Source organism: Rhopalosiphum maidis, chromosome 4, assembly GCF_003676215.2.
Source record: "Rhopalosiphum maidis isolate BTI-1 chromosome 4, ASM367621v3, whole genome shotgun sequence".
NCBI classification, from domain to species: Eukaryota; Metazoa; Arthropoda; class Insecta; order Hemiptera; family Aphididae; genus Rhopalosiphum; species Rhopalosiphum maidis.
In genome coordinates, this window is record NC_040880.1 from 14,769,722 (window position 1) to 14,789,719 (window position 19,998).

The following is a 19,998-nucleotide window of genomic DNA, read 5'->3' on the forward strand; positions in this document are numbered from 1 at the left end:
CTTATCAACTAATCTGATTTCGAAATATCTATAAATATATGCGGTAATTAAATTCATCATATTGGAATCATTGATTGTAAATATTGGTATTTATAATCAATGATTGGAATATAAGAATTATTTTCAACGTCAAATAACTTTTTTTTGTTTATATTATAAACATGCATGTTTGTTGAACAGCCATTAAAAATTTAAGCTCGCTATAATTGACAAGTAAGGTGTTTACAGCTAGTAAGCACTAGGCAGGTTACCTAGGATGTGTCACATGAACAGCGATGGCACCGCGAAAAGAACTGCAGGGGCAATAGTTTGATCATATGATGGGAGCTCTCGATAAAATTACATTTTCATCCCTGAATTGTAAACGTTATAATACTATTTGGATAATACATCGAGTAAGATATTACAACAATAGGTAGGTAAACGCATAGACGGAACTAGACATTTTCATTAGACTGAGCCACTCAAAAGAGTAATTTTGCACCTTTCATACCCAAAGGAAAGGGCGGAGGGCGATTATAGGGAACACCAATATTTTTTATTACAATATAAATGTATAACATTAGTAATTATTGATGTTATAAATCTATACCTAACTTATTTTATTACATTTAAAATAATATATTCTTAGCAAATGTATACATTATAATACGGATCCAATTAGCTACTTACCTCGTATTCGATGAACGAGTCTGCAGCGCCGTCTAGACCTGTGTTTCTCAACCTTTTTAACTCGGCGACTTCCCAAATGAATGTTCAATTTTTTAATTACTGCCATACATATATTTTATATGCTCATATTTTATAGATGACCCTAAAAAATTAGTACGAGGAGGTCGTGACCCTCACTTCTCAGGATCGACAACTCAACATTCCGCACGACGTTTTCTGCTGCTCGTTTTATCGTCAGAGGCCGCTGCCGTTTACGATTTTTGTTTGGTTTGTATTTAATATTTGTAAATTACGATTACGCGATTTATGATGTTTTCTTTTATCGGTCGGCATTTGAACAAAAGTCGATGTGAACAATTTCACGGTCTTCGAATATAGTTGGAATATTTTAAATCAACGAACCGAACAAAGTCAACGTTTGAAATATTTAAATATATCTGTGAAGGCGTGTTCACTCGCGGCCTAAATAAACAGCAGTTTCAAAAATTTTAAGTAGACGTGTAAATTTTTTTTTTTCATCTCGCGACCCACATTCGGAATAGAAAAATTATTATAATTTACATTAAATGATTGAAAATGTATTAAAAAAAATACATGCTACTATACTCAAAAATTAAAATGTGTTTGAGGTTGAAGGGCTCAGGGCTCAGGCCTATATATTTTGTAAAGAAGACGTGGTTAGTTGAAAAATATAGTACTCGCATAAGTGGCGTAGTTTTGGATTTTTCTAGGCGCGTCGAATACCCCTAAACACATTAAATTACAATATCCACTATAAACATGATCACCACGAAAAAGTAACTGAGAAATGAAAATCGATGAATATCAATCAAAAGTTCTTTAGTAATTATTAGTGATTAAGTTTTTAAGAGTGTTTAAGTTTTAAAATTGTTATTGTGTGTGGCTATTATAGATAATCTGACACTCTGACCTTAAGAGGACGTTATACCCGCATGTGTTGTCTCTGTCTTACTAATGTAGATCATAGCAAATTTTCATTCAGCAAAACACATTTTGTGATGTTAGCTTTAATATTAGTTAATTTACCTATTATCAAACTTAAAGGTAATAATGTTATCTAGGGCATCTCATAGGCTTTTATTGGTATATCAATTTTTAAGCGAGTTACGAGCATTTTAAAATTCTAGTATTTTACATAACCATAACTCACTTAAAAATTAAGATATCAACAATAATATACTAGATAATATTTTTACCTTTAAATTTGATAATAGGTAAATTTACTCTAATTTTAAAGCTAATATCACAAAATGTGTTCTGCTGAACGAAAATTTGTTATGATGTACGTTAGTAAGACAGAGACAACACATGCGGGTATAACGTCCTCTTAAAGAAAATATAATATACTAATACACAATTTGCATACAGGTAGGTAGTTTGTGAGCCTACTTTGCAGTTTGCGCAATTGCACAACTCCGAGTCACCTCGTCCGCCAAAGTTTTCGTACCCGGCCCCCGGTGTTAGGTAATTACCAAACATGCATAATATTATATTATACTATAATATTTATGCACTTCTAAGTTCGCCCTTGCCATAGAATAAATGATATTTACCTATTTCAGTTTATTTATTTACTTTGTGCCTTTGCCGCGGTGTTTGCGAATTCGCCATCAATTTGATAACAGCAACTGAAATGAAACAGTTTCTGTCTTATCAGTTTCTGAATTTAAATGTTGACCCACCGCCAGTGTCAAAACACTCAAAACCCACAGGTAGGAACATCACGAGTGGTTGAGTTTAGCGATTAATGCCTAGTGGATAGTGCTCTCTGCGATTACCCGTATGCCGTATGCAATCAACAGTTTACAATATAAATAGTTTTCGTTTTCGACCAATAGCATTTTTATCCCGTCCTATGGCATAATATTTTTTATACTTCAGAGTTAGTTCAGTGTTAATTTCTCTAAGTTATCAGGCTTATTGAATACGTTTTAATTTTTACACCCATCTGCGATTCACAATGCGTTTGCTCAACACGTTTTTACGACCATCTACAGGTAAAGGTGGTTATTTTGTAATGAATAATTAACTTTGAAGTTTCATTTTAAATATTCAGGCGTCCGAAACATATCCAGTTTGGTATTGCCCGAAACCCATTCAAAATTGAAAAATGTTTGTCGTGAATTTTCTGAAGCTGAATTGCGTCCAATCGCTGCAACACTAGATAAGGAACAGATGTACCCTTCTGATCAAGTAAATAAATACAGGTGGTTTCATAGAGGTATTTACCGATTTAAAATCATTAAACTGTGTAATAACCATAACGGCTAGCGATATGTGAGGTGTTCTGTTGGAATACATTAGTTGAAAAATATTTGCAGTATTAAATGCATAGACTTTCTTGACATAATATATGCTTATAAATATAAATAAGCATCATAAAAATGTAGAACTTTCAAGTTTATATTGGTTAATACCTTTGTTACAGATCAAAAAATTAGCCGATTTAGGAATTTTAGGGGTTGTGGTTGACAAGAAATATGGAGGATCAGGAGCTGACTCTCTTGCATTATCAATAGCAGTCGAGGAAATATCCAGGTAGTTTGCTGTTGGACTATTCGTCATGAAATCCTTGTTTAATGTTGATTAACATAAATATAATATTATGTACTTTAATTAGATGCTGTGGTGGAACTGGTTCAATTGTAAGCATTCATAATGCTTTATATGCAGGAATATTAAACAAAGTCGGCACACCTAAACAAAAATTGCAATTTCTACCAGATTTCATTAGTAGAGGTGTTGTGGGATGTTTTGCTCTTAGCGAACCAGGTAATTATTTTAAAACATATCAATCATATTTTAAATAAACCATTCTTTTTTTATTAATGTAAGGTTAGGAAGTGGCAGTGATGCTGCTAATATGCACACAATAGCAAAACGTGAAGGAAATCAATGGGTATTGAATGGTACAAAGGCTTGGGTGACTAATGGTATTGAAGGAGGTGCGATTATTGTGATGGCTCGATCCGATGTTTTTAAAGGTCATAAAGGTGTATCAGCATTTATTGTACCAACAAATTCACCAGGTATTTTTATAATCATATTATCATGAGCATTAAACTTACAATTTTAAATGAGCACATTATTTATTTTATTATTATATTTTTAAATCTATAACTTTTAAGTTTAAAACTTAGATAACTCATTTACCTTTTTTAAGGAATCGAATACTTGTACAGTTATTTGTTGTACTATCTACATTGTAAAAATATTATTATTTACTGCTTATTCGTGCTAGTTTTAATCCATAAATAAAAGTAAAAATGTATAGTTTAGACACCCCTTATTTCAACTTTTTTAAGTGGTATAACAACTTAAAAAACAGCCATAAAAATTATTATATATAGTTTTTAATATGTATATTAATAATCTATTACAAAATAAGTTCATAACAAAATAAAATTTTATTCAGCAGATAGTCGTACTAAAAAATAATAATGTAACACAAAAATTGTTTATTCTGTGAAGAATTCAGTATCTATGAAGATGGTTTTTTTTTTTTAATTGTGTTAACTGTTAAGTTTTTATAATTAGTAGGCCATCTCAAGTCCCATTTTTGTTTTATGATTCCTAGTTGGTGTTTTTATTTTAAAATTATACATTTAAAAAGCAAAGTAAATTAAAGTCAACACTTGATGCAATATGTAGGTAAAGCCTATTTATTAAACAAATGCTCCATTTTTTAATTTTATTAATAGCTTTACTTCCATAAAATACAATTGATTAAATATTATTATGATTTGATTTTATAGTTGTTTATTCTGTATCATATTCAACAGTCTACCTTTACTCTATAATGTATTAAATCTATGTTGTTCATAAATAATCTTTTTATATTTAAGTAAATTGTTTTCAATGTATGATAATTATTTTGTCTTGTTTTCTAGGTTTAACAAGAGGTAAAAGAGATGATAAATTAGGTATTAGAGCAGCGTCTTCTTGTAATATTATTCTGGATAATGTTGTTGTACCAGCTGAAAATATGTTAGGAAATGAAGGTGATGGTTTCAAAATAGCCATGTCAGGAATTGGTTAGTAAATTCTATTACTAGATACATGTAATTATTAACTAATTTGTAACTAGTAAATAAATGTAAGTTTGAGCCATTTTTTTTTTTTTATATAGATTTGGCTAGAATAGGTATTGCATCTCAAGCATTAGGGATATCACAAGCAGCAATGGACTGTGCAATCGACTATGCTGGAAATAGAACCGCTTTTGGTAACGCTATTATTAAACTTTCAGCAGTGCAGGTATGAATAATGTTCTCACGTATACTATAGTATCTATAGTAAATATATTTGTTATAATATTAGCACTTGGATTTATAATATGTAAATACATATTTTCACTGTGAGTCTGTGACTTGAAAATTAAATTATGCAAGCGATAAATTTATTTCATGCAATTATTAATTGTTATTACGTATATCTTATAGCTCAATATTTAACAATTGTCTAAGACTGGAAAAGCTGCAAAATATATTTCTGAATATTTCCAATTGAACATTTATTAAGTGGTGGTTAAATTTGTTTTGTTTATGAACAATTTATAACAATTAAGAAATATTTTACAACATTTACAAAATAATAAGCACAAAAAGAACAAATTTAAAAAATAAAAATTCAAATCAATATTCTCAGTTTTTAATACACACAACAACAATTTTTGCGAGCTTTTTTTGGCTTTCAAGACATCAACATTTTAAGCTTTAAAATAATTTTTAGAAAAATATGTTTGTTAAATCAATTATATATAGCCGACTTATAAAGTTTTATTTCCATTAAAAATTAAATTGATAATGACTTATGTGGGTATCAATTATGTAGAGGGTAGATTTATTACAAATTTTATTATTGGAAGTATATTACATATTCTAGTAATATAAAATATAAAAAATTCAAGCCTCAGTAATAACAATGAATTTATTATTTTATTTTAGCAAAGGCTTGCTAAAATGGCAACACGGTTAGAGGCTTCTCGACTTTTAACATGGAAAGCCGCTTGGTTGAAGGACAATGATCTACCTTTCACTAAGGTACATGTTTTACCATTGATTATATATAGACTATTCTATAACTAATGTTTATACTAAATAATTATATTATATTTTAGATACTTATATTAATTTATTTTTTAAGGCTGCATCCATGGCCAAGTTAGATGCATCGCAAACAGCAACGTATATTACACACAATTGTATACAGATTCTTGGTGGGATGGGATATATTTCCGATATGCCAGCCGAACGGCATTACAGAGATGCAAGGATAACTGAAATATATGCAGGTCCAACGGATATTCAATATTTGGTTATAGCTGAAAAACTAGCAAAAGAATATGGATATAAAACTAGATAAGACTTCAATATTAAATTCCGTTATTGACTTGGTTATGGACATTTTGTTTTTATTTATTATTATTTATGTTACATGTTATAATATTATGTGGTTATAATATAACTATGAGGTATTTTTTTGTCAATTATATACATATTTTTTAAATGCTAATGAATAATTACCATATTTTACTATTTGAACAAATACAAATTATCAGTATACCAAAATTATTTTAAATGATTGTACAAATAAATATACACATCAGATCATCAGATATTTGATAATATTTTCACGTCTTCTTTCTGAATTGTTTACCGTATTATGCAATTTACCAATTGGCTATTGAATTTTTAATTAAAGTAATGTGTATTACTGGTATCAGCAAAAATAAAAAGGAAGACAGGATTATAAAAATAAAAATGTACTCTATATTAGTTATGATTAAAAATAAAAAGTAAATACCCAAACTTACAATTTTATTGTACTATTAATTTATATTAAAAATTGCTTACAATCTTAAAATTGATCTGGCTTATAAGAAGCCATAAATTTTTTTCTTCGTTCTAGAGCTTCGATTTTGGCTTGTTTTTTAGCTTGAGCTTTAGCTATCAAATCTTTTATAACAAATTCAGGTAATCGTTTTCCTCTCCATCTGTTTGGCAATATTGTCATATTAACAATATTCAATTTTTCTTGCACATAATTGGCAGCACTAAACTTTTCAGCTTCTTTTACCTGTAAAATTGTGAATAATAGTTACTATTAAACATTATGAGTACATATTTCTATCATAAAATAAATCACAGATAAATTGTTTAATGCTATCATGGGTACAAATATTAACTATTATTTTTTTGGACATTTATTGGAATCTTTAGTTTTATACAACCCCTAAAGATATAACCAGTAATGGGATCTTATTATCAACATAAAACTAAAGATTTAATATAATTGAAAAAACAACAAATAATTATTAACAGAGTAATTAATTTTTTCTTGTAATTAACATTTACTGATACTAATACTAAGTAATGAGTAATAATATTTTGTACAGTTTAAAATTGAGATCAATATTTTTTAAACGAACACTATTTTTTCTTACTTTGTGAAATGTTAAAATTGTTAAATAATCAGCAATGTATTCTATAACATAGACTTCTTAGAATTTATGAGTTGTACTCAACAAAATATTTCAATATCTTGAAGTAAATAATATTCTACTTTTATAAGATGAAATTATTAAGATGTGCATTATAAAATTAACTATCAAAAGTTATTCGGTTATGTGAATAGCTTTACTGTTATAATGTAAAAACAATACATTTTACATTTGTTTTAAAATTATTAATTTCATGTATTTTAGTGTATGTAAAATATAAATAACTATTAACAAACTGTATTGTTTGTTAACACATTTTAGTCATTTAAAACAATATCAACTAGGCTAATCTATTAAAATCATCGAATTATAAATGAACATAGATTACCTGTCCCATTAATTCAGCTTGAAAAGCCTTTTCTTTTCTCATTTCTCTCTTTTGTCGAACTTTGGCCCAAATATACTTCATGCGTTTTCTTAACTTTCTCAATTTATGTTTTTTCATTTTCTTACGGCGAATTACTATCAGCCGAGCTGCTTGAATTTCGTTATCATTATTAACCAAAGGATCAGCCAATGGAATGGATATTGTTGGTCGAGGGATTCTTGAAGGAATACAAGGATTTGGCTTATCTATAATTTTTTTTGTCGGTATAGTTGGCAGTTTAATAGAAATAGGTAATGTTGGCAAACCCAAAGGAGACTGATTTAAAGAGCAAATAGACCGTATAGTTGGATGTAAATGTCTTTCAGCAGCAATAGTAACTAATTGAAAATAAATAAATTATAATAAAATTAATAAGCTATTGGTTTTATCACTTTAATCTGTACACTTTCCTACTATGTATTTGCCTGTATCCAAAGAATTTAAATAGCTCACACATTATGAATCATGATTATTAAGTTAAATCTAAAGAATCATACCAAACATTCTCAGAAATGTACAATTTTAACTGTTACTTAAAGAGCAATGAAACACTTAAGATATTAATAAAACCTTAACCTAAAAATTTAAAACGCCATAAGACACTACAAATTTAAAAATTCTTGTGTTTGACAATAAATGAGGGCTATTGAAATGTACACCGTACACAAATCATAAATTAATTTAAATTATTAACCAGAATATCCACAAAAAATCTGCAGTAGGCTGACACACCACTCAAAAAAAAATGTATTTACACATTAAGTACAAATGAATTATTTGTAAAAACAATTAAATTAAATTATAAATAAAAGGTTTTTTTTTATAAATTAATCAAAATTATTGGACTAAGACATTTCTCAAAACTTTCAATAAATATAAAAAAACAAATACCAAAGGAAAGTGTTATCATAAATCGAGTAAAATTATTTTTATTCTTACTATTTGCAAAGCTCCTGACGACGGATCTCAGATTTCCCAACATTGTAGCGGCAATACTCACGTCCGAAAATCTGTGCATGCCATTCAGTTAACGTTGTTGCTATTTACACGTCCGGCGTGAAACCGCAGAATAAAATTTGAATGAAATCTAAGTAGGTATTTTGCAATCAAACGATTTAGGATTTTGCCTAAAAACAGATTGTGTTCATACGATCACATTTATTCACACAGCCGGGGTCTACCGGAGATTCTTATCAAAAATTTGAGAGAAGGTCGTGTTACTAGCGTCATCTAGGTTTGTAGTCGGTTCAATTAACATTAAGTTTATTGGCGCTTTACGTCAACAGAAACCTCAATGATTAATTATTCTTCATTATTAAAACGACATTGGTACTCGTAATCTGTATTCTTGTTTTAAGAATCTCACATAATAATATGTAGACTAGGTAGTTGCAATGTTTCATAATTTTTCTAGTTATTTCGGGGCAGGATATTTTTTTTTTGATTCGTCTTAAATTAAAAATATTAGATCAAAACATATACTATCTTATATGTACTTATTTCATATACGAATAAAATAAATTATTCTATTAATAATAATATGTTTTTTTTTTAATTATATTAAATCTTTAGTTTTATGTTGATATTATGGATCCATTATTGGTTATATCTTTAGGGGTAGCGATAAACACTAAAGAATAAAGATCCCAATAAATGTTAAGTTGGTTATAAATAATATTTGTATCCACAAAAACTTTAAAGATTCATTTTAATGGGTTATAATTTTAGATTATAAAACATTAAACAATTTCGAATTTATATATTTTTTAAATGTTGAATTAATTATAGTAAAATATTATCATACTCTATGGTGGTCGGCTGGCAGAAGCTATTGAAAGTTATTTTGGTAATGGTGAACTAGGAATAATCCATTTATTTGGATTATTGATGCATAGGCATTATGACTGGACTTCATACCCTAGTTTAAGAAAATAATATTTAAACAAAGAGCAGTAACAGTAATAAAGATAACGTCAAATGATTATAAAATTGAACTAGTAAATTGAATTGAAAGTATTTTTATTTAGTAAATAATAAATAGCTGAATTACCTGTCACTGCAGGTTTCAGTAAAAACAAAAATAAGATTGTTGAATAATTATAATAAACAGTATCGGTGTGTCCCAAAAGTCCCGTATCATACTTAATATCTCTTCAGGAAATCAATATACTTAAATGCAGTTTTTTTTCAGTAATAAGTATGAAAATTCTGATTAAATGGCATAAAATTCAATTTTTTTTTCAAAAATTACCACAAAATATATTTTATTCTACAATGTTAAGTGCACAGCGGCTCCCTACCACGTTAAAGATACGTAGACACCTGTTGATTTACTTTATTTTAAATACGTTTGAAAAAATATTCGAATGCGAAAAATAAAACGGTAAAATAATTAAATTAAAATTAATTAATTTAGTTGAAAGTCTAAAAGTCCAATAATACCTGATACGCACGTATCTGCGGTGCTGTGAATTAATGCCTTCATCAATCATCGGCCTTCAGAGCCTTTCCGAGTTGACGATTTTCAATAAACTTCAATATGCAAAAATATTTATTGTAGTATAAAAATAGTTAAATAAACATAGGTAATAAATAGTAAAAATGAGAATTAATTTTAAACAATATAATAGTAACGCTAACGTATACACAACAAAAAAACAGACAATCGTAAATTTCAGTAAACTGAAATTTAATTAAGACTTAAAAATTAATGATTTCCATGGTCTTTTGAAACGCGACAACCAAATTGAATTTGTTCCTAAATCACCAACTGGCTATACATTTAAAAAAAAATATAAATTTATTTTTAGGACAAAAGAACAACAGTATTGTTTTCGGCCACTGTGAATAAGGATGTTCTTATGTTCAACAAATTACAAGACTTATTTGAAATCAAATTATATATCAATAAACGCTGAAGAGATGATGGTAGAATTCGAAGAGCATATACAACGCAAGAGAAAAATTATTGAAAAAATATATACTTATATTATTGTATTTGTTCAATTAACTTCTTAAGCTCAATATATATTATTATAAGTTATAATAACTATAACTTTATTTCCTTAACGTTGAATAATCTGAATTAGACAACTATGGTCTATAACTCGCAAGTTAATTTTCAAACTTCCCCAATTTTGATTTTACTGTGAGCACATTTAACATAAACAACATATTGTTTAAGCACATTATTCAATCATAAGTTGATGTATAAAAATAACTCATTAATAAGGTACAACATAAACCGTTTAAACGTTTAAGAACAATTAAATTTAATACTTAATCCATGGTACCGACTTATAGTTTGGCTCATCGTGTTATGCTTGCTGCATAGGCACAAATAGTGGTAAGAGTTGGGGGGAGGGGGTGGCTATTTAAATTTGGTGTATCGACACATATAAAAGAAAAATAATATAAATTTAAGTATTACGTTTTTTACTGTTAAATCGTGTAATTTTTCCCCAATATTATTATTTAAACATTATATACTTATATCCCGAGTCCAACACTGCATAAACATACAATTTTAAGATACACGACAATGACATTCAGAAATCTATGGTGCATACTACATGGTATAATTAGTCATAGGTCCAAGCACAAAATAAGAAAAATCAGAAATAAGATCCTAGTGAAATTGAACTTTTGATATTGCACTCCCGAATCCTCATTCAATGCAACCCAACACACGAGGTTTTTTATCAATATTATACTGAGATATCAGCGGCGGCCTGAGAGCACTGAGCACAAGTCGTACGAAAAACCGTCACCCACCTTTGAAACTCGAACAGCTAAAACTTCGTACACGTCTAAATTAAAGTGTTGACTGTCGACTGTGGTCTTTAGGTCTTTGTAACCGTTTTTCGATTCACGATCTGACTGGTGAGTATTTTAAAGCGCTTATACTAAAGATTTATGATTTACTTTTTATATATAATATAGTTGTTTTCTAGTCAACTTGTTAGGCACCACTTTTATAGTTTTATTCATCTAGGTATTTGTGTGTAAAATCATAATATTAAAATTACTTTTATATGAACTATCTCTGTCTGTGATCTTCTACAGTATATAATATACAAATATAAAATAACTAAAGAATAGGTTACTATAAATTTAAAAACATCTACTTAATTAATAATTCACAGTAAAATAGTGGGTTACCGATTAGAATAAAAATAAATTTGTATTGTCAGTTTCCATACAACACTTGTTGAATCATATAATAATCAAAATGTTTGAAAACACGGTCACTAAGTACCTAGATATGTTTACAATTTGGAGAAATGCACGATTAAAAGAAAAATAGGGTTGAGAATGACTGGTGAATCATCCTGCATGAGTATTTATTATGTTTTCCACTTGTAATCATTAAATTATCAATATATTTAATTCTATTTTAATGCTGTCTTAGGAAAAATAAATCAAATGGAATCAAACAACGACATTGAAACATATCCAGGATTTTGTTCTAAATGTGGTTCAATACTACCGTCATTGAGTATGGAAGAATTTATTAAGTGTTATTCTTGTAAAACAGTTTTTGGGCCAGAAAGTAAGTAAAAAGCGAACAGTTATCATTTTATTTGTAATAATCATGAATTAATTATATTTGTGTCTCATGCATTTAATGTTCTTATTTAAGCTTACTGCTAATAAACATGACATATCAATTTACTAAAAACATAATTTTAATTGTATATAAGCAATTAAATAAAAACTTAATTATTGAGTTAAAAACCGTGCAAGTGAGAAATCAAAGACTAAAGGTATATTTTATTTTTAATAAAACTAGGTACTGTAAAACTATGAAAAAAAGTTTTCTAATACAACTACCTTTCTCTCAACTTAGCTGTTAGCTAGATTCGTCTTGCATAAAAGTGGTATTGCGTGGAATGGACCAATCTGTTAATACAGATAATCGTTAATCTATCATATAATTAATAAACAAATTATTATTAATGATTATCAAGGATTTATATTAATTGTTATTCATTGTTACAGTTTATGGAATTCTATTGCTGAATACAATATTATTTTGAACTCTGTAGAAGATATAGATAATGTAGTAAAAACTGAACATAACAAAAATGATGCGGACGACGGTCCAATTGCCGAGAGAAGATGTAGCCAATGTGGTCACAACCAGATGTCCTATGCTGCTGTGCAATTGAGATCAGCTGATGAAGGACAGACTGTGTTTTACACTTGTCTTAACTGCAAGTAAGAGCTATGATCGCCTCTGTCTTATAAATATTTGTTTTGTGTATATTTATTGGTTTGTAATCTAATATAATGTTTTTTTTTTTGCAGATTCACGGAATCAGAAAACTCTTAAGACAATCCCAAAGGCCTGGAATCCATTTTTGTACATAACAATCGAGTTGAATAAAGTTATTCTTATTTTTAAACATTATTGCCTTTTTTAATTTAGTCCAAAATTAAATATAGGTATTGATATAAAAGTTATAGATGCTTAAACATTTCTGATTAAAAGCATGAGTGGTGTGCGCCTATTATATTTATTTAAGAATAAAAACAACTTTACTTACTAAATTCATATAAGTACTGATTTCACAAAGATAATTAATAAATATTTTTATAATTTATTACAAAAATAAAAGTTAATCATTCTGCCTAACTATAATTTTCATATATTTTAACTGTATTTCGCTTAAAATTAACTGTATTATATGATATACTTTTTGGATTGGTATTCATTATCTGAAATGATTTTGTATTCTTGGATTTATTTTAAACTATAATTTTGTTCTCTGATTTATTGACCTTTTTTATGATTTGATTCATTTCAATTCAACTAAAAAATACTGATTAGTGGTATCTGGCATTTTTAATACCTGTTAAACTACTAGTTATTGATGAAAAAAAAATAAGTATTAACCATTAATAGTTAAATGTTAGAATTTCTTATTCTCCCATAAAGCCATAAATATAAATCAAATCTTTTATTTTACAACTATTCTATCGGTAAATTTGACAAGTCTATAAAAATATTAGATACACATATTTATTCTAAATGATGGTTAACATTTAATGTGGTTAATATTGAATTAATTTAAAAAAAGATAATCTAGCATTTTTATACTAACTATTGAACAATTAATATTTATAAACTGTATTGATATAAATACACATTGTTTAGATATAAATGTCTACAAGTTATTATTGGAATAATCTTAAATTTACTCTAATAAAATCCTAAATTAATTAATCAGTATGAATCACTTTCATCACAGAATGTAGAGAATACAGCCAACAAAACACCTAAATATACAGATACAACAAATAAATAAGTTAGAAACTGAGAACTAAGATTACAAAAATTATCCAAATGTAAACATCAATATATTCTAACAACTAAGATGTCACCAGTCTTCACAGCTTAAATTATAATAAAAATGTCAGTTTATTAATATTCTAAAGCTTAACTCAATATTATTCTTAATAATGACTGAAAATATTTGTATGGTTTTAAGCATAAAATGTGTAACACTTGCAATATTTTTTATTTAAACATTTTTTTTAAGTTGGTTGGGAAATGGTATGTAGTACATGGATAATGAAACATTTTCCTAAATGTAAAATGTAAATGTTTCCTAATAGTAATTCTCATCTAGTTATGTTTTTTTTCATCATATTATGAAATCTACATCACTTTTAAAATTCTCAGACAACTGCACAACTTGTACATTAGTATGGTTTTATTAATAATCAGCATCAATGATAAATATTAATAGAATAAAAAAATGAAAGAATGTAAAACCAATTGATATATTAAAGTGATAGCTCATAATAATTGTTTGATAGTTTATGCAGCTTTGTTAAATCATAATTTAAATTGTTCTTATCCGTACTACTACTGTGCACGTAATCTTACTAATTTCATTACTTTGTTTTAAGACTAAATGACCGGGTTTTTCAATTTAAATGCAAGAAATCACTCACATAATACATAGTTCATAAAATCGTAGTTATAGTAGAATGTCTAATTATGAACTTGTTATCCTAACACACATTATGCATGTACTAAATTTATCACAACAGACCACAATTGGATATTTTTTTAAATAAATACCAGTTTTGTTTCACTTCACAAGTTGCATAATATTTATTTAAAATATCTGTACAGAATGGATGTTTTAACATTCAAGAAGTCTACTCACAATACAGAATAATAAAATGTGGATAATTAGGTAATAACACTTGGAAAATTAACATTTGATCAGTTTATGTACAAAAATTATTCCATGTATATTTATTATCCGTAAAACTTGTAAAACACCTTATACAACTAGAATATTATTCCAAGCAAACTTATACATGTGTACATGAAAATTAATTAAATAAATCTAACAGATTTAAATAAATTGCCATGTAGTAATAAATTTTGGAACAAATTTGAAATAAAAAGAAAGAAAAAAAAAAAGAATGGACAAATCAGTCTCAAAATAATATATAACAATAAAAAATATAGGAAATGTTCTTTCAAAATAAATTCACTTTGTAATAAATTAATCAACCTCTTCCATACGAGAAGAATCTTCGGCATCAGCTTCAATAACTGGCTCGGCTTCAACTTCAGCAGATTTCTCTTCAGCTACTGGCAGATCCTCGTCAATGCCCAAACCCAATTTGATCATTCTGTGGATTCTGGAGGCGTGAACTTGTGGGTCTTCAAGTCCAAAACCAGATGACAGCAAACTTGTCTCGAACAAGAGCATGACCAAGTCACGTACAGCCTTGTCATTGGAGTCGGCTTCGGCTTTTTGTCTGAGTGTCTCGATGATCGGGTGGTCGGGGTTGATTTCCAAGTGTTTCTTGGCAGACATGTAACCCATGGTTGACGAGTCTCGGAGAGCCTGTGCCTTCATGATACGTTCCATGTTGGCAGTCCAACCGTATTGAGATGTGACGATGCAACAAGGTGACTCGACAAGTCTGTTACTGACGACAACTTTTTCAACTTTCTTGTCCAAAATGTCCTTGACAACTTTGCACAATTTCTCGAATCGGGATTGATCTTCCTCACGCTTCTTCTTTTCTTCATCAGTTTCGGGCAAGTCTAAACCTTCTTTGGTGACGGATACCAAGTTCTTGCCGTCATATTCTTTCATCTGTTGTACGACGTACTCATCAATGGGTTCGGTCATGTAGATAACTTCGAAACCACGCTTCTTGACACGTTCAACGAATGACGAGTTGGATACTTGTTCGCGGCTTTCACCAGTGATGTAGTAGATGTGTGTCTGGTTTTGCTTCATGCGGGCAACATATTCCTTCAAGGAGCATGGTTCGTCACCACTGGCTGAAGAGTGGAATCTCAACAAGTCTGAGAGTTTCTTCCTGTTCTGGCTGTCTTCGTGGATTCCAAGTTTCAAGTTCTTGCTGAACTGTTCGTACAATTTCTTGTAGTTGTCTTTGTCTTCGGCCAATTCTTCGAACAATTCCAAACATTTTTTGACCAAGTTCTTCCTGATGACCTTCAAGATCTTGTTTTGTTGGAGCATTTCACGAGAGATGTTCAATGGCAAATCTTCACTGTCAACAACACCCTTGATGAAGTTCAAGTATTCTGGCATGAGATCTTCACAGTTGTCCATGATGAAGACACGACGCACATACAATTTAATGTTGTTCTTCTTCTTCTTGTTTTCAAACATATCATAAGGCGCGCGCTTGGGAATGAACAAGAGTGCTCTGAATTCGAGTTGTCCTTCTACCGAGAAGTGTTTGACGGCTAAATGATCTTCCCAATCGTTGGTCAACGACTTGTAGAATTCACCATATTCATCTTGGCTGATATCATCGGGGTTGCGTGTCCAGATTGGTTTTGTCTTGTTCAACACTTCTTCATCCAAGTATTTCTCTTTAATGGTCTTCTTCTTTTTCTTGTCCTTTTCATCGTCTTTCTTGTCTTCATCTTCATCTTCACCAACATCCTCAATCTTGGGTTTCTTGTCTTCTTCTGTTTCACCTTCAGTTTCATCTTTCTTCTCATCTTCGGCTTCATCGTCACTGACTTCCTTGGTACGTTCATTTTCAACGATTAATTTAATTGGGTAGCCAATGAATTGAGAGTGTTTCTTGATGATGCTGGTGATCTTTTCTTGTTGAAGGAATTCAGCTTGGTCTTCCTTGATTTGAAGGACGATCTTGGTACCACGGCCCAATGGCTCACCAGGGTCAGAACGGATTGTGAATGAACCTCCCGCGGCAGATTCCCATAAGTATTGTTCATCATCATTGTGCTTGGAAACAACAGTGACTTTGTCGGCTACCAAATAGGCGGAGTAGAAACCCACACCAAATTGACCAATCATAGAAATATCAGCACCAGCTTGTAAAGCTTCCATGAAAGCCTTGGTACCAGATTTGGCGATTGTTCCCAAGTTGTTGACTAAATCAGCTTTGGTCATACCAATACCACTATACGAAAAAAAAGTTGCGGTTAGAAAAGTGTCGTTGAACGCGAAAAACCATCTATATATAGATAAATAATAAAAATACTTACGTGTCAATAATGGTCAAAGTCTTTTCTTCAGCATTGGGGATGATCTTAATGTGTAAATCTTTGCCAGATTCCAATTTGGATGGATCGGTCAACGATTCGTAACGGATTTTGTCCAAGGCATCAGAAGAGTTGGATACCAATTCTCGCAAAAAGATTTCTTTGTTGGAGTAGAAGGTGTTGATGATGAGAGACATGAGCTGGGCAATCTCAGCTTGGAAAGCGAAGGTCTCAACATCTTCGGATGCAGTCATGGTTACGTCTTCAGGCATCTAAAATTATAAAAATATAAAATTATTTATCACTTGACCGTTAAAATATTAAGAGAACAAAAACGAAATTTAAAAAAAAAACGCGACTTGTGTTAATTGAAAATAATTAAGAAATTATTAAAAAAAAATTACATTAAGTATTGTAAATTACGATTGAGAAATGAAATTCCTACCCAAAAAAATATTTAGAACCCTAGTTAATTGAATAAATAATTTAATAATAGTTAATGAAAATTCAAACGAGATAAATGAATTTAAAAAAAAAATTAATAGTTATTGAAAACGGTACTCACGATTTATAGTGTGTTGATGGATTGTTAATTGAATGAGAATAAACACTGCAAGCAGCAAAACTCCGCAAATAGTGTTGATCACTTGATCGCAAGTAGTGGCGCAAGCTTTAAGGCGTGCGTGTGGAAGGTTCGACAACGAGCTCCAAAATGACGACCGAACGACGGCGGCACTCGGTATTTATAATCTCTCCCGGCCGCCGGGTCGAAGATTCGCGAACGTTCTACCGGCTATACGGTATCGCGTTGGTCAAAGCCGGCGTATCGGACGGTGCGGTAGAGCACGTGGTGAGGCGAACGACGAACGGTGCCGGGTCGTTTACGGTGCCCCGGCTGGCTGGTGCGCAGCGACTAAACGATGCGCAGCGGATCGGGACGCGCGAACGGCGGTGTAGTGGTGGCCAGGACGCGGGCGCTTTGACCAACGTCATGTCAACTTGCGTTTTCGGTCGGCCGGGTGAACGCCGAGAATCTTCTAGAACATTCTATGAGTTGCCTGCCGTATACAGGATGTTGCAGTGACAATCGTTTTTCCTTGCCAACAGACGATTTTTTCGTATTAAATTTGAAACTTTTCCCTTTCCTCTCCCATTTCCGATGAATTTTTCGGAAAAAATTTCACCAACTATTAGTGAATGATCGTGACAAACAACTATAAAACCTGTGAGCTAACATACTCGTTATTTATCATCGTATGCGATTTTCTTGTTCACGCGAATTTGACCAAATCATGTCTTTTCCTAACGAAATTTTTCCGCGCATTTTTTTTTTCATAATTTAACAAAACTTTCAAGTCTAACGACTGACTGCACAACGATTTCGCGCGTTCCCGGCTTGCTGATAAATTTCAAACAAATTGTCGTTATATTACGCCGGGACGCCGAGACGCTCACATGGCGTATCGCGCGAAATGTTTACTATTTCGAATCAAATTAATGTACATAGATCGTTTTTTATGATCAATTTTAATTCAAAATCCGATTCAAAGTCAACATGTCGATTGTCGATGTTATAAACGTACGAAGGATACGGATTTCGTATACACAACGTCCGCCACCGCGGTTTTCCCGGGCATCCTATTCATTTAGCTAGGATTTAATAATTTATTAAAATTTGGCACCCGTTAGTAGGTATTGTATGCATTTTCTCTCGATATTTAGTCGGATCGTCAAAACTTTATCAAAAATTAAAAAAGATTTTTCCATCTCATATATTTATGTTAATTATAATATCGATAAAAACATACGATTTTAGATTTAAAACTTTAGAATAACCGTAAAAATGTATTACTACATAGTATATTATATTATTATTATATCATTTATATCATAGTTTATAATTTTATATGGCGTATTCGTAGGAAATTTGTTTTCGCCGTGACTTATCTTTGACGTTAATTTTAAAATAATATAATATCAAACGATATCTATAAATATTAGGCGACAACGTTTTATAATATTACCAATACTGTTGGAATGTGTACCTCTGTACTGCTTACAACAAACACTATACGGTATTACAATAATAATTTTTTTTTTTTAATTCGGAATTTCCTCAATACCAGTTTCAAGTTAGTAGTTAATTGTTACAGAACAAACACCATACACAATATTGATTCCCTATGATTTACGAGTATAAATAGTTTAATGACAAACTAATATTAAATGGTGGATTTCTAACGTTGGCTTTTGTAGTATAAAATAAATATATTTTACTTATTTGCCTAAAGCTTTAATATTATATTGAACAAAAAGTCGTGATGGCGATTTTTCTGACCAAAACTCATTCGGTTATTAATATTATAGTACTGTTCTTCTAGAATGTTCGCGACTTGACGAAACGTTCGCGTTTGTTCGCGTATTTTCTTCAAATCAGAATGAATAATCGAAATTACTCGGCAGAACCTACACACACATTAGTATTCATTCTCAAATTTCTGAAAAATTTGATTTCTTCCTCGTTAGTCATTACAAAGAATTTAGTTGCGAGCAGGGTTTATTAATAATATTAAATATTAATATATTTCGGCACTGATGAATGATTAAATAATTTTTTATTTGAAACATGACTCGACTAAATGAGCAACAATTTCGAAAATAATACGATATTTTGACAATAATATTCCATTCTTTTATTAGCATTCAACATTTCGTTCATCATTCGTTATTAGAATCCGTGTATTGAAAAAGATACGCGAAGGATGTGGTTTTGTCGTATAATATCGATGTTTTAATTTTTAACTAAAAATTTAAAATTTTTATAAATAAACCATTATCTGTTCAACAATATTAACCTGATTAAAAATTACACCACACCATAATAATATGTAGATATTAATATATTATTAT

The 19,998-nt window shown here is 30.0% G+C and overlaps 4 protein-coding genes across 4 annotated transcripts; 2 read left to right on the forward strand and 2 right to left on the reverse strand.

The window, feature by feature from the left end:
- Window positions 1-2,246: 2,246 nt before the first annotated feature.
- LOC113548102 (short-chain specific acyl-CoA dehydrogenase, mitochondrial-like) lies at window positions 2,247-6,171 on the forward strand. Its single transcript, XM_026948779.1, has 9 exons — window positions 2,247-2,690; window positions 2,750-2,886; window positions 3,122-3,231; window positions 3,314-3,465; window positions 3,534-3,722; window positions 4,584-4,727; window positions 4,823-4,950; window positions 5,640-5,735; window positions 5,839-6,171. Exons 1-9 carry the CDS (start codon window positions 2,654-2,656, stop codon window positions 6,055-6,057), a joined length of 1,212 nt encoding a protein of 403 aa, XP_026804580.1. The 5' UTR covers window positions 2,247-2,653; the 3' UTR covers window positions 6,058-6,171.
- A 296-nt stretch (window positions 6,172-6,467) lies between these two features.
- LOC113548603 lies at window positions 6,468-8,732 on the reverse strand. The gene is made up of 3 exons (XM_026949565.1): window positions 8,502-8,732; window positions 7,524-7,900; window positions 6,468-6,771 (listed from the first exon to the last, which is right to left on the reverse strand). Exons 1-3 carry the CDS (start codon window positions 8,578-8,580, stop codon window positions 6,553-6,555), a joined length of 675 nt encoding a protein of 224 aa, XP_026805366.1. The 5' UTR covers window positions 8,581-8,732; the 3' UTR covers window positions 6,468-6,552.
- A 2,438-nt stretch (window positions 8,733-11,170) lies between these two features.
- Window positions 11,171-12,972, forward strand: LOC113548675 (DNA-directed RNA polymerase I subunit RPA12). Its single transcript, XM_026949679.1, has 4 exons — window positions 11,171-11,444; window positions 11,974-12,118; window positions 12,564-12,782; window positions 12,873-12,972. The coding sequence occupies exons 2-4, from the start codon at window positions 11,988-11,990 to the stop codon at window positions 12,895-12,897; spliced, it is 375 nt and encodes a 124-aa protein (XP_026805480.1). The 5' UTR covers window positions 11,171-11,444; window positions 11,974-11,987; the 3' UTR covers window positions 12,898-12,972.
- Window positions 12,973-14,663: 1,691 nt separating this feature from the next.
- On the reverse strand, window positions 14,664-17,815 carry LOC113560890 (heat shock protein 83). The gene is made up of 3 exons (XM_026967010.1): window positions 17,654-17,815; window positions 17,092-17,360; window positions 14,664-17,006 (listed from the first exon to the last, which is right to left on the reverse strand). Exons 2-3 carry the CDS (start codon window positions 17,358-17,360, stop codon window positions 15,092-15,094), a joined length of 2,184 nt encoding a protein of 727 aa, XP_026822811.1. The 5' UTR covers window positions 17,654-17,815; the 3' UTR covers window positions 14,664-15,091.
- Between the last annotated feature and the right edge of the window lie 2,183 nt (window positions 17,816-19,998).

Bases quoted from the DNA above. Each gene is read 5' to 3' on its own strand.
- LOC113548102 (XM_026948779.1), top strand. From the start codon at position 2,654: ATGCGTTTGCTCAACACGTTTTTACGACCATCTACAG. The intron at 2,887-3,121 runs GTAAATAAATAC...CCTTTGTTACAG, and splicing joins AGATGTACCCTTCTGATCAA to ATCAAAAAATTAGCCGATTT. The intron at 5,736-5,838 runs GTACATGTTTTA...TTATTTTTTAAG, and splicing joins ATGATCTACCTTTCACTAAG to GCTGCATCCATGGCCAAGTT.
- LOC113548603 (XM_026949565.1), bottom strand. From the start codon at position 8,580: ATGCACAGATTTTCGGACGTGAGTATTGCCGCTACAATGTTGGGAAAT. The intron at 7,901-8,501 runs GTAAGAATAAAA...ATTTTCAATTAG, and splicing joins CGTCAGGAGCTTTGCAAATA to TTACTATTGCTGCTGAAAGA. The intron at 6,772-7,523 runs GTAATCTATGTT...ACAATTTTACAG, and splicing joins AAGCTGAATTAATGGGACAG to GTAAAAGAAGCTGAAAAGTT.
- LOC113548675 (XM_026949679.1), top strand. From the start codon at position 11,988: ATGGAATCAAACAACGACATTGAAACATATCCAGGATTTTGTTCTAAA. The intron at 12,119-12,563 runs GTAAAAAGCGAA...TCATTGTTACAG, and splicing joins GTTTTTGGGCCAGAAAGTAA to TTTATGGAATTCTATTGCTG. The intron at 12,783-12,872 runs GTAAGAGCTATG...TTTTTTTTGCAG, and splicing joins TACACTTGTCTTAACTGCAA to ATTCACGGAATCAGAAAACT.
- LOC113560890 (XM_026967010.1), bottom strand. From the start codon at position 17,360: ATGCCTGAAGACGTAACCATGACTGCATCCGAAGATGTTGAGACCTTC. The intron at 17,007-17,091 runs GTAAGTATTTTT...TTTTTCGTATAG, and splicing joins ACTTTGACCATTATTGACAC to TGGTATTGGTATGACCAAAG.